This window comes from Aspergillus homomorphus, assembly GCF_003184865.1.
Source record: "Aspergillus homomorphus CBS 101889 unplaced genomic scaffold BO97scaffold_21, whole genome shotgun sequence".
In the NCBI taxonomy this organism is placed as follows: Eukaryota; Fungi; Ascomycota; class Eurotiomycetes; order Eurotiales; family Aspergillaceae; genus Aspergillus; species Aspergillus homomorphus.
Genome location: NW_020291907.1, coordinates 340,096 through 354,444, shown reverse-complemented (window position 1 = coordinate 354,444; position 14,349 = coordinate 340,096). Strand labels below are relative to the sequence as shown.

The 14,349-nt window shown below is 52.7% G+C and overlaps 5 protein-coding genes across 5 annotated transcripts; 3 read left to right on the top strand and 2 right to left on the bottom strand.

Moving 5' to 3' along the window:
- The first annotated feature begins 420 nt into the window (after window positions 1-420).
- Window positions 421-2,652, top strand: BO97DRAFT_406059 (ADP-ribosylation factor GTPase-activating protein). The gene is made up of 6 exons (XM_025695332.1): window positions 421-591; window positions 651-786; window positions 840-1,023; window positions 1,099-1,808; window positions 1,863-2,180; window positions 2,236-2,652. Exons 1-6 carry the CDS (start codon window positions 526-528, stop codon window positions 2,262-2,264), a joined length of 1,443 nt encoding a protein of 480 aa, XP_025550845.1. The 5' UTR covers window positions 421-525; the 3' UTR covers window positions 2,265-2,652.
- Window positions 2,653-2,813: 161 nt separating this feature from the next.
- BO97DRAFT_414947 (folic acid synthesis protein) lies at window positions 2,814-4,325 on the bottom strand (the record flags this gene model as incomplete). The annotated part of the gene is made up of 3 exons (XM_025696362.1): window positions 2,814-3,801; window positions 3,853-4,061; window positions 4,128-4,325. The coding sequence occupies 3 exons, from the start codon at window positions 4,323-4,325 to the stop codon at window positions 2,814-2,816; spliced, it is 1,395 nt and encodes a 464-aa protein (XP_025550844.1).
- A 1,004-nt stretch (window positions 4,326-5,329) lies between these two features.
- On the top strand, window positions 5,330-6,991 carry BO97DRAFT_391764 (NAD(P)H-dependent flavin oxidoreductase). The gene is made up of 4 exons (XM_025693836.1): window positions 5,330-5,490; window positions 5,606-5,867; window positions 5,951-6,452; window positions 6,507-6,991. Exons 1-4 carry the CDS (start codon window positions 5,478-5,480, stop codon window positions 6,795-6,797), a joined length of 1,068 nt encoding a protein of 355 aa, XP_025550843.1. The 5' UTR covers window positions 5,330-5,477; the 3' UTR covers window positions 6,798-6,991.
- Window positions 6,992-7,313: 322 nt separating this feature from the next.
- BO97DRAFT_453818 (cytochrome P450) lies at window positions 7,314-9,202 on the bottom strand. The gene is made up of 5 exons (XM_025699081.1): window positions 8,794-9,202; window positions 8,460-8,758; window positions 8,308-8,370; window positions 8,170-8,231; window positions 7,314-8,140 (listed from the first exon to the last, which is right to left on the bottom strand). The coding sequence occupies exons 1-5, from the start codon at window positions 9,190-9,192 to the stop codon at window positions 7,737-7,739; spliced, it is 1,227 nt and encodes a 408-aa protein (XP_025550842.1). The 5' UTR covers window positions 9,193-9,202; the 3' UTR covers window positions 7,314-7,736.
- A 428-nt stretch (window positions 9,203-9,630) lies between these two features.
- Window positions 9,631-11,518, top strand: BO97DRAFT_435078 (uncharacterized protein; the record flags this gene model as incomplete). Its single annotated transcript, XM_025697712.1, has 9 exons — window positions 9,631-9,709; window positions 9,772-9,832; window positions 9,891-10,015; window positions 10,055-10,123; window positions 10,178-10,661; window positions 10,736-11,010; window positions 11,102-11,183; window positions 11,264-11,408; window positions 11,459-11,518. The coding sequence occupies 9 exons, from the start codon at window positions 9,631-9,633 to the stop codon at window positions 11,516-11,518; spliced, it is 1,380 nt and encodes a 459-aa protein (XP_025550841.1).
- Window positions 11,519-14,349: the final 2,831 nt, after the last annotated feature.

Genomic DNA, 14,349 nt, shown 5'->3' with positions numbered 1-14,349 from the left:
GTGGGGAGCGGAATGGGAGTGGGTCACGTGCGGCCTTGGGCCTTGTTTCAGCCGCCGTTGTTGCATACAAAGACCCTGTTTTTGCAATACACTTTCAAGAACTGAGGAGGAGGGCGGAGGGCGGTAGTCGGTAGTCGGTATAGTAGGAGACGACGAGTATCTTGAACTGATGTTGACATACTCTGATAAATGATCTAGGTTTTTTCAAGTCTAATTGGCTCGTATTGTGTCAGCCAGGTCTTCAGAGCCCATGTACTCCGTACTGCTTGTATATCCCTTGGGTTTGCCACTACAAGCAATGTGTTGCAGAAGTGCCACCAGCTAAAGTGAAAAATACCGGGGTGGTATTCAGTCCCAATCCGACCACGTTCGCTCCTCCTGGGCTGCTTTTTGGATCCTCTCGTTCTCCCTCATCCGCGACCGATCACTCTCTTCCCCCTCCTCCCTTTCACGCTCCGTCTTCGCCATTAACTCGGCTTTGGTCTCTTCGTCCGGGTCTTCTCTTCCTACTCCATATCAGCCATCATGTCTGCCTCTAAGGCGGAGTCCCAAAAGATCTTTGAGAAACTGAAGCTCAAGCCCGCAAACAAGGTGCGCAATGCCCCTCCCCGCTTAGCAACCGGTCTCAGTGCTGATTAAAATTCGTACAGATATGTTTCGATTGTGGCTCCAAGAACCCGACCTGGTCCTCGGTGCCCTTCGGTATCTATCTGTGTCTTGACTGCTCGGCTAACCACCGTAACCTGGGTGTTCATATCTCCTTTGTTCGCTCTACGAACCTTGACCGTACGCAACTCCTGACAAACCAAAACGTCCCAATGCTAACGACCTGCGCACAGAATGGCAGTGGGAGCAGCTCCGGATGATGAAAGTCGGTGGAAACGAGTCTGCCACCAAGTATTTCCAATCGCATGGAGGATCTGCCGCTCTGGCCAGCAAGGACGCAAAGGTCAAGTATACGTGCAATGCCGCTGTTAAGTACAAGGAAGAGTTGAAGAGACGGGCTGCTCAGGATGCGCAACAGTGAGTCTCTCGCATGCAAATTCCACGCATGATCTCTGCTATGGTATAGAGTCTAATCACACCTGATCCCATCAGATACCCCGAAGAGGTGGTGATTACGGACATCCCCATCGGTACCTCGTCCAATGGCTCCAGCACCCCGGCCGGTGATGGCGACGATGATTTCTTCTCCTCCTGGGACAAGCCATCCATCAAGCGGCCAAGCAACCCCCCTTCCCGTACGGGTACGCCTCCCGTTGTCAGTCGCACCGCGTCGCCCTTCCTGAATCCCGGTGCCAACGGCTCGCGTTCCAAGTCCCCACTCTCGGCTTCCGACAAAGACAGCGCTGCTGCCTCTCCTGCCCCAGCGGCCATCCGGGCTAGTGCTACTGTTCGCAAGACTTCTTCGACCTCGACTGCCAAGAAGGGTAGTGTGTTGGGCGCCAAAAAGGCCCCCAAGCTTGGGGCCAAGAAGATCGTTAGCGGCGCAGACATGATCGATTTTGACGAGGCGGAGAGAAAGGCCAAGGAAGAGGCTGAGCGTATCGAGAAGCTTGGTTATGATCCCGAAGCTGAACAGGCCGAGGCCGAGGCGAAAGCTAAGGCTACCACCGCCGCGGCGCCAATTGCCTCGCCTACTCCTATCAACCCTTCGCGGTCATCTCAGGAACGCAGCTCAGGTGATGTCGAGCGCCTGGGAATGGGCATTGGGAGACTTGGGTTCGGACAGACTGCTGGCGCACCGAAGCCTGCTGCTCCGAAGAAGCTAGGTTTTGGTGCCGTTGCTTCCAGATCTGCTGCTGATGGTATGTCGATCTGCCTTGTCGCAGTAGCAGTAACGAATACTAATGAAACCACAGACGAAGAGTTGAAGCAGGCAAAGTCTAGGTTCGGATCTCACAAAGGTATCTCGTCTGACGAGTTTTTCGGACGGGATCGTTTCGATCCCAGCGCGCAGAACGAGGCCAAAGAGCGTCTTCGTCAATTCGATGGCGCTACTGCTATCTCTAGTAACTCCTACTTCGGCCGTCCCGAAGATGATCTTCCCGCCGAGAGCGACACCTACGGAGATATCGAGAACGCAGCAAAAGATTTCGTACGTCGGTTCGGTATTACCGCAGGTGATGACCTTGAGAATCTGACGCAGCTGGTTGGAGATGGTGCCGTCAAGCTACAGGGTAAGTCTTATCTCTACACCATTATTGGTGGAACATGTTATTAACGGTGATACAGGTGCTATTCGCAGCTATCTGAACAGCTAAGCGTGCCCTCATACTAAACGCATCCAATTCCCTGTTTCTTGCATTCATCTTGACCCTTTGTTAGCCAACTTTCTTCTTCGATCTCCTTTCAATGTGGCGTTTCATCCTCATGATCTCTCTATTCCCCTGATTCGTACATTCCTAGACAGACGGCTGCCCGGTCGACTCATCCGGCCGTGCAGTGCCTTGAAGACTGCTAAACTCTCCATCAGTTGATGCGGTGTAGGCCGGCCCAGACCACCTCCACTTATTGTTGCCTTTTTGTCTCCATTATTCAAAATTACCGTCAGCAATGTTCTTCGCAAAACTTCGAGCTTCCTTTGGATTCTTGTATATTCGTTGCATATAAGTAGTCACCTCACAAGTATTAGAAACTTTGCAATGTGGACACATGGCATTTGACTTCACGCCTTCCCCGTGCATGCCGCTCGCTATACGTAACCTCCGTCTAGATATAGCCAACAACCACGGTGTGGTATAGAGTATCGACCAAACTTCTCAACTCAGTTCTCCTCTCGTTCCCCAACCCTTCCCAGAAAATCCAATCTTTTATATGGCACCCCTATAAATCGCATCCGCTACTCGCCCGACCTGCCACATCTCCTTCACATCATGCACGCGCACAATGTCCGCGCCTCCGGCCACACTAGCCGTGACCGTCGCGGCGGTGCCCCAGGTGCGCTCACTCGCCTTCGTGACACCGGTCAAGCGGCCGACGAAGCGCTTCCGACTCGGCCCCATGAGCCAGGGGAAATACTCGAGGCCCTCGACACCGGTGCGCAGCTTCTGCAGGTCACGCAGGATGGCCAAATCGTGGGGCTCGTTCTTGGCGAAGCCGAGGCCGGGGTCGAGGATGATGCGCCAGCGGCGCACGCCGGCGGCCTCGGCGGCGGCGACGCGGGCGCGCAGCTCGCGGCCGACGTCCTCAATTACGCCGTTGGGGTACTCGGTCAGCCCCGTCATGGTGGCCGGGGTGCCGCGCATGTGCATCAGGATGATGGCGGCGCCGGTGCGCGCGGCCGTCGGCAGCATCTCGGGGTCCAGCAGCCCCGCCGACACGTCGTTGATGATGTCCGCGCCCGCCGCCACCGCGGCCTCGGCCACGCGCGCCCGGTACGTGTCGATGCTCAGCGCCACGGTCCGCGCTTCCGGGATCGCCGTCCGGATGTGTCGGATCGCCGGGATCACGCGCCGCAGCTCCTCCGCTTCGCCCACGGGCTGCGAGCCCGGCCGCGTGCTCTCGCCGCCGATGTCGATGATCGTCGCGCCGGCGGCGATCATGGATCGCACCGTCGTGCTCAGTGCGTCTAGGTCCTGCGGTGAGTGCTTCCCGCCGTCCGAGAAGGAGTCCGGCGTCAGGTTGAGGATCGCCATGATGTGCGTGCGGCGCGTGGGCGAGGTCGAGTGCAGAGCTGGGAAGGTCGCGGATATTGGCGTCGTCGAGATGGGCAGCGGGTGCGGCGGTGCCAGCGATTTCAGGTGCGATAGGTAGGTGGTGTTGTGCCCTGGGAAGGGCGGCCGTTCGTGCGGGATGAGTCTGGCGTTGAGGTTTAGCCTGCTGTTGACACGCTCATTAAGGTGGACCTACTGGCTCAATGGGCGCAGGACAAAGTCGCGCTCCAGCATCAGTTGATGAGGGATGCTCAGGCGTTCATGGGAGAAGATCTGTTGGTCGTAGAGGAGGATGTCCAGGTCGATGGATCGGGGCCCCTTGTCGATGAGCTTCTTGCGGCCCAGGCCGAGCTCGATAGACTGTAAAGTATCGAGGAGATCCATGGGGCTCAGGCTGGTTTCTACCTGTAGATGGATGTTTAGCGGCTGTTTCAGAAGGGTTGTTTTGAGATAGGAGGCGTATGGACTGACCTCGCACACTCCATTGATGAACGGATCCTGATCGAGAACATACATAGGAGCCGTCTCGAACAGCGAGCTTGTCCTTTTGACTCTAATGCTCGCTCGCTCCATCTCACGACAGGCGGCCTCGATCATCTCAATGCGGTCTCCCACATTGCTTCCAAAGGCAATAAATGCGCGGTGGAGAGGGGGCTGGTGGGCGTCCATGCTGGCGTTGAACAAAGCCTGTCGGCCAGTCGAAACCCGTCGAATAAAAGGAATCGATGCTAAAGCTTCATGGCCGACTCTGCTCAGTCTTGATGCAGGTAGAGATCGTTTCACCAGGGCGGATTGTACATATCCTAATTAGGGGTCAGCTAGGGCTACAGGTTTGCGATGTAGAAAAAAAAAAGCTGTTCGCTAGACGCTAAGATGTTCTAGAAACAAGCAACAACAGGCCATTGGACTGCTAGGGTGGGTCTGATAACTCCGTACCAGCTGTAGACAAATTTCTATGAGGGGTGTTTATGTTAGATCTAATTACACGGACACATTGACTGGCAAATAGACCTGCCTCTTCGTGGAGCTTTGACTCAATCTATAAGCACTTCCACAAGACCTTCCAGATGATTGGGGCGCAAAACCCGAGCCTCCTCGGGGTAGGCACGACGAACAAGGAGTCCAATGAGCCGTATTCAGGCTCGCAGCATTGCGGTGCCAGATGGAAGAAGACCGATATGCCATCCTCCCAGTTCGGAAAAGCAACGGTGATAAGCAGGGGCGAATGCGAAAGGCGTTGGAGGGGGAGATCGGAATACGTCATGCGCCCCAAGCGCCAGCGAGACTTTGGCGCGCTGCAGTCAGCTGATCAGGTTGACTCTTGAGACTTTCCCAAGTCCGGGTTGTAGTGCCTGAGGCGCCTCTGCAATCCCGCTTCCCCCGCATTTTGTCTCTATCTCTCTCTCTTCAGCTGACCACGTGCCAGCGCACGATCACAAATCCCTCTGAATATTCAATCAATTGCTTACCCCAGTAAATTGACCATATCTAGTGCTTTACTGAAGAGCAATACACGGGTTGTTATGCTGACGTGAGGTTCGTTGTATGCAATCACCCTAGATAGGTTGAGTGGTGGGTCAATAAAGGGTGACGAGTCCGGAATAGCGTCTCGTGCTCTGGACCGAGGCACAACCCATGACGGCGATTCTCCTCCTCGGTTCTCCCCACGTCCCCCGGTCGTCTTTTGGTCGTTTCTTTATGCCTTCCATCGATGAAGCTTTCTTTTAAATACTCCTCCTCAGCGTCTTCTCTTCTGTTCAACCTCTGTCTTATCTGATCTATTGATACCCACTTTGCAGCTCCTTCCTTCAGACCTCAAACATGGCCTCTCCTCGTAAGCTCCCTGCCCCAAAGGTTACCACTTTCACATGTGTGACCGTCGTAATACTCCTCGCATTCTTCCGATGTCTAAAGCCATCCTCGCTAACCAACAAACTTACCACTTGCAGAGCAAATCCGTACTACCCTCACCGATCTCCTGAAGATCAACCACCCCATCCTGCTGGCAGGAATGAACGTGGCCGCTGGGCCCAAGCTGGCCGCAGCCGTCACCAACGCTGGTGGCTTGGGAGTCCTCGGTGGCATTGGCTACACCCCCGAAATGCTTCGCGAACAGATTGCCGAACTCAAGAGCTTCTTGAAGGACCAGAACGCACCCTTTGGTGTGGACTTGTTGCTTCCCCAGGTTGGCGGTAGTGCCCGGAAGACAAAGTGAGTCGTCCGCATGTGATTGGCCGATCGTATGATCGTATGACCCTGTACTGGGGATTTCAATCGCTGACCTCTTTCATCAGCTACGACTACACCAAGGGCAAGCTCAACGAGCTGATCGATATCATCATCGAGAGTGGCGCAAAGCTCTTCGTTTCGGCGGTTGGTGTGCCACCCAAGCATGTCGTCGAGAAGCTGCACGGCGCTGGCATCCTGTACATGAACATGATCGGCCACCCCAAGCATGTGCAGAAGGCTTTGGATGCCGGCGCAGATATCATTTGCGCTCAGGGTGGTGAAGGAGGGGGCCACACCGGCAACGTTCCTACCACCATTCTCATCCCCACCGTGGCCAAGCTGTGCCAGGGCAGGAAGAGCCCCTTGACCGGCAAGCCCGTGCAGGTGGTCGCTGCAGGCGGTCTGTACAACGGCAACTCGGTCGCCGCCGCTCTTATGCTGGGTGCTTCCGGAGTCTGGATTGGTACCCGATTCATCCTGTCCGAAGAGGCCGGTGCCTCTGTTGCTCACCAGGAGGCTGTTCGCACGGCTGGCTTTGAGGACAACGTCCGCACCATTATCTTCACGGTATGTTCAGTCTGTCGGTACATGGCTGGGGTGACTTGAACTAACGATCCGTAGGGTCGCCCGCTCCGCGTTCGTAATAACGAGTACATCCAGAACTGGGAGGAGAACCGCCGGGATGAGATCAAGCAGCTGACCTCAAAAGGCATTATTCCCGTCGAGCACGATATGGATAATCTCCCCGACGACGTTGATGACTCTGTCCTTGAGAACGCGCGCCCTTACCTGATGGGTAAGGTTGCTGCCGTCGTCAACGAGAAGAAATCCGCCAAGGCCATTGTTGACGAGCTTGTGACGGACGCTGCTGCTCTGTTGCAAAATGGCCACAAGATGCTCGCCAAGCTGTAAATATTTTTGATTCTGCCTGATACCTCTCCTGTATATGCTTGAAAGCCCCGACATGTGTCATCTTGCTCTGCTATCGTTCAACACAAATCTAGTCATACATATTGCGGCCGTTGGTTTCGACACATAGGTTTTTACAATTTGTTTGAAGCTTGGCTCTAGATATAACCTTCATAACGTTCCTTAATGATTATTCTTAGTACGTTAATTTAAGCTCGTTGTGACGGCTAATCTTCCATCTTCTGTGAGTGAACAAACGGTCGCACTAGGTCGAGTCAAGCCAGGATTGAGCATTAATTCTATTCATTTACTTATTGCAGACGAACTCCTGATAAGCTAAAGTACTGGGTTCTACACATCAGGATCGAATTGTTCACAAAACCGCCCAGGTGACATTCCTTGTGCCACGTCAAGAGTTAGGCCTGATGTGAAATACCCATCAACCACGGAAATCCAAGCAACGATGGGGTTGATTGAGAATATAGCCGGTCGATTGAGTTTACAGTTTCGGACGAGCACATTGGAAACCCGCCGACACATTCCAGCACTAGCCATGCATGATTCCAGATTCATCGCCCTACGAGACTTTCTACCCCCAATTCGGTCTATGACAGGGCCATGATGCCGCTCTCATCTTTCACGTTGCTCATCCACAGCACAGCAACTTGTATTCCGTGTCCTGCTCATCGCTTAGTCCCATGTCAAGAGAATTACATCATCGTGCTTCTCTAACTCTTGCGGATCTTTACCGGAGCCAACCGGACCAGACAAAAAGACAACCAGCAGGTGGCCCAGAACGATACAATGCCCTGCACAGGCGGACGCGGCACGGGGCTATTTTTTGAAGATGGCCAATTGCCAGGATGGCAAGGATATCGACTTTTCAAGGATGAATTCTAGAATTCCGGGTTCATATCCTCGATGAATTTACCAGCGAGGGTCTCAATTTCGCGCAAACTGAATCGAAATCTCCTCCCCCTTCACCTTGGAATTGAACCACTCCTTGATCTCAGTCCGGTCCTGGACAACCGTGGCGCCCGGCAGTAGATCTGCCTCGGCCACTTTGGAGATAGCCATGGTGACTTCAACCATCGCCAACGCCTGCGCGATACACGCCCTCGTTCCTTTGCCAAATGCGAAGAAGCTGGTCAGCATTGCCTCATCTGCGTTCTCCCATCGCTCAGGAAGGAACCGCCTTGGCTCCGGGAAGACACTGCTATCCTGGTGTAGCTGGAACGCTGCGACACCTATGCCGGTGCCGGCTGGGAGATAGTGGCCCTTGAACTCCCACCCGCCAGTGGGAACGGTTTGAGGCAAGCGAACGGGGTTGGCCCATGACGAAGACCCTCCCGGACCACGCCTCGGAGATATGCACAATTCATCGGGTCTTCGCCGTTGACGATACTCTTCTGGACTGCTTTGCGAAGACGGGCGTACCTGTTTTCATGAGAACAACTGTGAGATTGGGAATGTTCACTGAACTCTCAGGAATATTCATGGATCGCGGACTCACGTCTCGGGTTGCTTCGCAAGATACCACAGGATAGTCGCGGTGGTCATCCCCGTAGCAGACATCCTTGACCTCGATCTGCGCCTGTTCGACGGAGCCAATCTTCTCCAACAGCCGGCTCTGGTAACTGCCGCTTTTCGGCATGCGGTGCAGACCAGCTGTTTGTGTACTGATCTATCAGGCTATGGGACACCTCTACGTGCGCATGCGTCATCGCCATCACTCGGTCGACGACCGCCATGCAGAGGTCGCCCACCAGCCCCGGCTTGAGGTTTAAGAAGGCACCCACGCCGACGTATGAGTCTACGAAGGGCGACGCCGAGATCGAGGTCGTCTGCTCGGTGAGCGCGCCGTAGCGCTGGTGGAAGAGATACGCGCTCACGGCGTCGATGGCCATGGCGCGCGTGAGGTTGAGCACGTTGACGGGTCGCCTGTCTGGGCTTCGGTCTTCAGTCTGTCGATGAAGTCACCAAAGACTTGGCCTAGCACTTTCTGCGAGTCTCGGATGGAGGCTGTGGAGAAGATTGTCGTGTGCTTATCGATGTCGAACTTGGAGTACGCTGCGGTCTTGAGGAAGCCTCCGCGTGAGATGTAGATGGGTTCGACAGCGTCTTTGTCGGCGATGTCCACGTCGTTGGGTGCGACTCTTAGCAAGGGCCCGTGTTTGCGGTGCAGCTCGGAGATCACGGTACATTCGTCTCCAATGTAGGTGTGACACGCTAGCCATAGAGATGTGCAAGCTGCGAGCTTTGGCCTTGGGATGGATGCTAGAGGGTGGAGGTAGATGCGATAGATACATCTGCTGATGATGGCACAAATGCTAACAATAAGCCGTGACGGCAAGGAGTGGAAGGATTGCAAGCATTGCAGAATTCCCGCGCTTGTCATTGCATTGTGAATGTAAGGGTCTGAAAAATCTGTCAATGAAGGTCAGAGGATGGAGGTTTTCTTTTGCCTTGTATGATTGGAAACCCCGCATGTGCAACCTGGAAGTGAGTGAGTCACTTCAACTATCATAACGCGACGAGCTAACCCTTGCTGCGGACAATCCGACTATGGAACTAATGATTCCAAGCATAGGACGGACTTTCCGATTCTGCAGGACTCCTTTATCGATGATCGGTTTGCCGCTATTGCCCAGGGATGCGCGTCCTGCCAATGATGATGAAATAGATGCATGCCAGTCTGCTGATAAGCAGCTGGGCGAATGGTACAATCCACTAGGCGTGATAAGCTGATTAACATCCCTCAATATATAGTAAAGGGTGACCAGCAATGTGCCAGACAACGGTTCATGCATCTGCACGCATCATGCTCGCCGACGCCATGGTTGAAGCACCCAAGCAGACGCCTAATTCTGGAACCGAGGAAGAGCTCACTCTTGAGCACCTAGGCTACCAACAGGGTACGAATGAACCTTCCAGTAATCTAGCGAGTCAGGAATTGCTAAATATGTTATTGTGTCAGAGTTCGAACGAACCTTCAGTCTCCTAGTTATGGTGGGCTTCAGCTTCAGTATCGTCACCTGGTCGTGAACCTTTCCCCTGCCGTCCAGCAGACCAGTCAGCTGACTAGAATGATATAAGCTGTAGCGCACTCAGTGGAGTCTTTATCATCGGCGTGACCGCGGGCGGACCAGCAGTGATGCTCTTTGGCTGGGTAGGAGTATGCGTATCCACCTTTGCGGTTGCCCTAGCCATGGCAGAGTGGTGTTCGCGATGGCCTGTGGCAGGAGGCCAATACTCCTGAGTCTTCATGCTGGCACCATCTTGGATCGCTCGACTCATGTCGTACATTACTGGGTGGTTGATGATTACGGGTAAGTCGCGGGAGTGGGCGAGCTCTTCTTCCGAAATGCAAAAAGATTCAATAGGTATCCTTGCCATGGGCTCCGCGAACAGCCAACTTTATCCTCGGCCAGGGAAATTGGTATATCCTGGGCTTGTCATACAGCGGTGGCATACGGTGCTTGTCACCTATGCAGTCGCCATCTGGGCTTTTGCGGTCAACATCTGGATGCCGCATCTGCTCAATCGCCCGTCCCGGGCCATCTTGCTGTGGAACGTCGCCTCCTTCCTCATTATCATCATCGTGCTGCTAGCAACAAGAAACGACAAACAAGACGCAGCATTCGTATTTCAGGATCTCCAGAACATGACTGGCTTCAGTTCCGCAATGGCAACGATGGTCGGCATACTGCAGAGTTTCTTCGGCATGTGCTGCTACGATACTCCAAGCCATATGAATGAAGAAATTATGCATCCTTCACGGAACGCCCCTCTGGCCATGATCATGTCTATCGGAATGGGCGCTGTGACGGAGTTCATCTTTCTACTTACGCTCTGCCTCTGCATTGGGTGACATCAAGATGACTGCCGATTCCCCCGACAGGAGTGCCTATAATCCAGATCCTCTATGGTGCAACAAACAGCAAGATCGGCACCTGCTTCATGGCAAGCATGATGACGACCATCATGATGGTAGCCAGTGTGAGTCTGGTCGCCGAGGGCTCACGCGCGCTATTCGCATTCGCTCGAGACCGCGGGCTGCCGTTTTCTGGTCTCCTCGCCACAGTCGCTCAACGGAGGATGATCCCCATCAATCCCAATCTAGTAGCGGTTGTGATTCAGATGGCGTTCAATTCCATCTACTTTGGTACGTTCACTGGTTTCAACACAATAGTCTCCATAGCGACCACGGGATTCTGTAAGTTATGCATGCCATTTTCGAACTTCATCCTCTCCTCCTCCTCTTCATCCAATGTTAGGGAACTGACCTGCTTTCTTTACCGAAACAGATGTCTCGTACGCCCTCGTCCTGCTCTCCGGACTCCTAGGCCACGCGTTCGGCCACCACATCGCCTCCGGCACCACAGGCCCGTACGCCATTTCCGAATCAACCTCCCTCGCGCTCCACGAATCGGCTTCCTATTCCTCTTCTTCGCATTCATCACGTTCAGTTTCCCCTCTGAGGACCCCGTAACCTCGGAGTCCATGAACTACACCAGCGCAGCCGTCGGTATCATCGCGTTCCTTAGCATAGCCACCTGGTTCACGACTGCACGGAAACAATTCAAGGGACCAGCCGATATCAAGGGTCTGGCTGTAGAAGGGAGAGAGCACCCATCCATCGCTACTGATGCGGTCGACAACAGAGCCTCTTCAAGAAGGAGAAGCCCGAAGACGCCTTCGCGAATCTGACAGAAGAAGAATAAATGTCCACTCACCCCGACCTATGGGGGATGGATCCCTGAATTCGATCTGGTGTTGTATCGCAGATATTGTCTACTAGCAACAAGCAGATCTGAGCATTGTGTAAAAGGGGGTTGATGGAGAGCATGACGGCACTGCTTGATACTTCTCATATCGGCAGTGTAACTACCGCACTAAGCTCGTGGGAAGCGGGCAACGCCTCGGGTAGATTCCGCTGGTCTACGTACGACATAGCTAAATCTCTGTGTTAAGCTTTAGAGCTAAGATTTTTAGGGGAGGAGTTGTCGGAGACAATTGACTCATTAAGGATAAATAGCTTATTGGATCATCTGGATCTCGTATTAGAGGTTCGGACTATTGGAGGAATCCGAGCTAGGCTGGATATGGTATGACTTCAGGAACGAACGATATCGGGGCTGGCGGAAATACAGGATAAAATTGGTGAGTTTCATGTATTGTTACATACGACTGTTAGAAGGCACGATTTCAATTTGTATGAAGTTGATTCTGTGATGGTGGAGACATTCAAAGGGTAATTAAGGCGGATTTTAGGGGCACAGGGCTGGGATGAAGTTATTTATATATATAGTATAGAACAATGTATGAATCGCGGGATGGGATCGGGGCACCGCCGGTCCGAGATCTAGGTCATCTTCAAGTTGGGCAGGATTTCTTGAATCGGATGCTTCTAGCAGTTCGATGCTATGAACTTAAGGGATAATATTCGCGCCGAGAAACTTAAGAGCTGGTGCTATAGAGATACAATACCATGTGGATAATTCAATTCAGCTACTGAGCCTACACCATATTGACACATTCGCTTTGCAAAGGAAATGAATGAGAAAGAGACAACATAAAATTCACACAGCAAGTTGTTTCTCAAGACATCTATTGCTCTTGCACTCAATAAAGTCTCTTCGTGTAGTAATCTACTCACAGTGCCGAAAAATCCTTCATCGAAAAGAGGACCGAACTACTTTCCGTCAACTCGGCGATAGTAGACGGCGTTCAAAAAATCTTCCACCAACCACCGAGTCAGCCCAATCATATCTACTCCGAATCTAAGGTGCATCCCAGTCATAATCTATCGCCGACTGCCATGCACAAGAAGGCAAGATCTATCTATCCCAGTGGTGGTTCTGTTCTAGTTCATCATCCGCTCGGCAAAATACCCGCTGACTAAAGCGAGCGGAAAAACTCGTTCCCACACCTTCGATGATAGCGGTAGCGACCAGAATCATTATTCGAGGGAGTGAATATTGATTCAATTCAATCAGAATTGATAGGACGGGCTGAATGCCATACACACAATTGATTGAGCCTAGGCTAACCGTAGCTTTCCATCTCCAACTCTGCTCGGTAACCCGAGCCGAAAAGAAGGTAACCTAGCGCCTGCCACGGGCGCCCGCGAATTGCGGTCCAACTTTCCCGAGGGAAAAAAAAATGAGAGAGAAGAAAAAAATGACCTCCAAGGCTTCAAGGCTCAACGGGGGAACTTTGATGGGTCTCCCTACGGGTCCCGATGTTTTCTTTTCCTTGTCTTTTTTTCCCTTGGACTAGCTGGGTAGTGAATGGCTGGGAGGGGGTTTTTAATCGAAGAACAAGTCACTTATAAGACAAACGTTGACAGCAGCTTGGTTTGTGACCGGCTGGAGAAATAAATCGCTATGAGGTTTCAATTATGAGATGCACCAACAACGTAGTCTATGTATTCTATTCTGGTGCCTGGTGTCCGGGTGGATTGCATTAGTAGCCTTCTAGTACGGCATGTCCGGGCTGGCATTCCAATTTTCTCAAAGTCTTGCTCTTTCGAGACTGGCAGCTCCGACAGTAAGCTTGCACCAATGATAAAACGAGGCGCCGCTACCCGAGTTTCGGTCTTCTTGGGCGGGCTTGGCTGTTTGATCTATGATGGATTCGATGGATATACGGATGGGATAATTGCCGCAAGGCGTTCCCATCGTATACTTGGTCGTAAATGCATGTGTTGTCGCGGAAGAGGTCAGGCATGAGTAGATACAAAGATAAATGCAATGGGATGGGTTCTAAGTTGAATATTGAGATGGGAACAGTGACCAGTCGCGAGACATGCGGTGAGTGACGGTTGTATCGATGCATTGCATCTTCATGTCCAATGCGCAATTACACAGCTTGGGCGGATAAAATGATCGACGCGACTCATGACGGTGGCCCTAGGCGGTTTCTCCATAATTAGACCGATGGAGGCGAATTGATGATGATGGGGAGCATCAGAATTGCTAGGCATCCCAGAGGACGGAAAGTGACAGAATCCGACGGTTTCGAATCTCGAGTCATCATTACGCTGGTCGCATCTGGACACTCGGAGGCAAAAGGCTAGGAAAATTACGGGAGGACGGAGGCAGTGGAGTGGGGTTTCTTGTACCGGAACCTGGTGGAGCGCGAACTTCATGGAGATCCACATCCTGTTGCTCGACGGTACGGGTAAAATGCGGTACCTGAATCGCATGGTTGATGACAGGTTGACAGACTTACAGAGCATGGCGAAGACGGTAAGGCGAACAAGACATGAAGCCGTAGCACGGAAGGTTGGAACGATTCAGGCTGGCATACGAGTAGCGACAAGGTTTCCTGACGCTAGACAGCGCTGAGCAGGGAACGGAAATTGCGATTTCGCGGTTTCCGAGAGCATATCCGTTACTTCCTAGCTGTCGATAACGGGATTCACAATCTAGTTGATATTAAGATAGAATTGCTTCCGAGGTTCAATCAAGATCTCCATGATATTGCTCATTTCGGCTGATGTCAAATAATCATCGCCTGGATGGGTGTCCAGAGTGAGTTGTCTCGACGT

What these genes read in the sequence shown, in the direction of transcription:
- BO97DRAFT_406059 (XM_025695332.1), top strand. Translation starts at nt 526, where the DNA reads ATGTCTGCCTCTAAGGCGGAGTCCCAAAAGATCTTTGAGAAACTGAAG. An exon ending in TTCCAGATCTGCTGCTGATG is followed by an intron (nt 1,809 to 1,862) that starts GTATGTCGATCT and finishes ATGAAACCACAG; the next exon opens with ACGAAGAGTTGAAGCAGGCA. An exon ending in TGGTGCCGTCAAGCTACAGG is followed by an intron (nt 2,181 to 2,235) that starts GTAAGTCTTATC and finishes ACGGTGATACAG; the next exon opens with GTGCTATTCGCAGCTATCTG.
- BO97DRAFT_453818 (XM_025699081.1), bottom strand. Translation starts at nt 9,192, where the DNA reads ATGACAAGCGCGGGAATTCTGCAATGCTTGCAATCCTTCCACTCCTTG. An exon ending in CCATCCGAGACTCGCAGAAA is followed by an intron (nt 8,759 to 8,793) that starts GTGCTAGGCCAA and finishes CTTCATCGACAG; the next exon opens with ACTGAAGACCGAAGCCCAGA. An exon ending in GATCAGTACACAAACAGCTG is followed by an intron (nt 8,371 to 8,459) that starts GTCTGCACCGCA and finishes ATCGAGGTCAAG; the next exon opens with GATGTCTGCTACGGGGATGA.
- BO97DRAFT_391764 (XM_025693836.1), top strand. An exon ending in GGTAGTGCCCGGAAGACAAA is followed by an intron (nt 5,868 to 5,950) that starts GTGAGTCGTCCG and finishes CTCTTTCATCAG; the next exon opens with CTACGACTACACCAAGGGCA. An exon ending in TCCGCACCATTATCTTCACG is followed by an intron (nt 6,453 to 6,506) that starts GTATGTTCAGTC and finishes AACGATCCGTAG; the next exon opens with GGTCGCCCGCTCCGCGTTCG.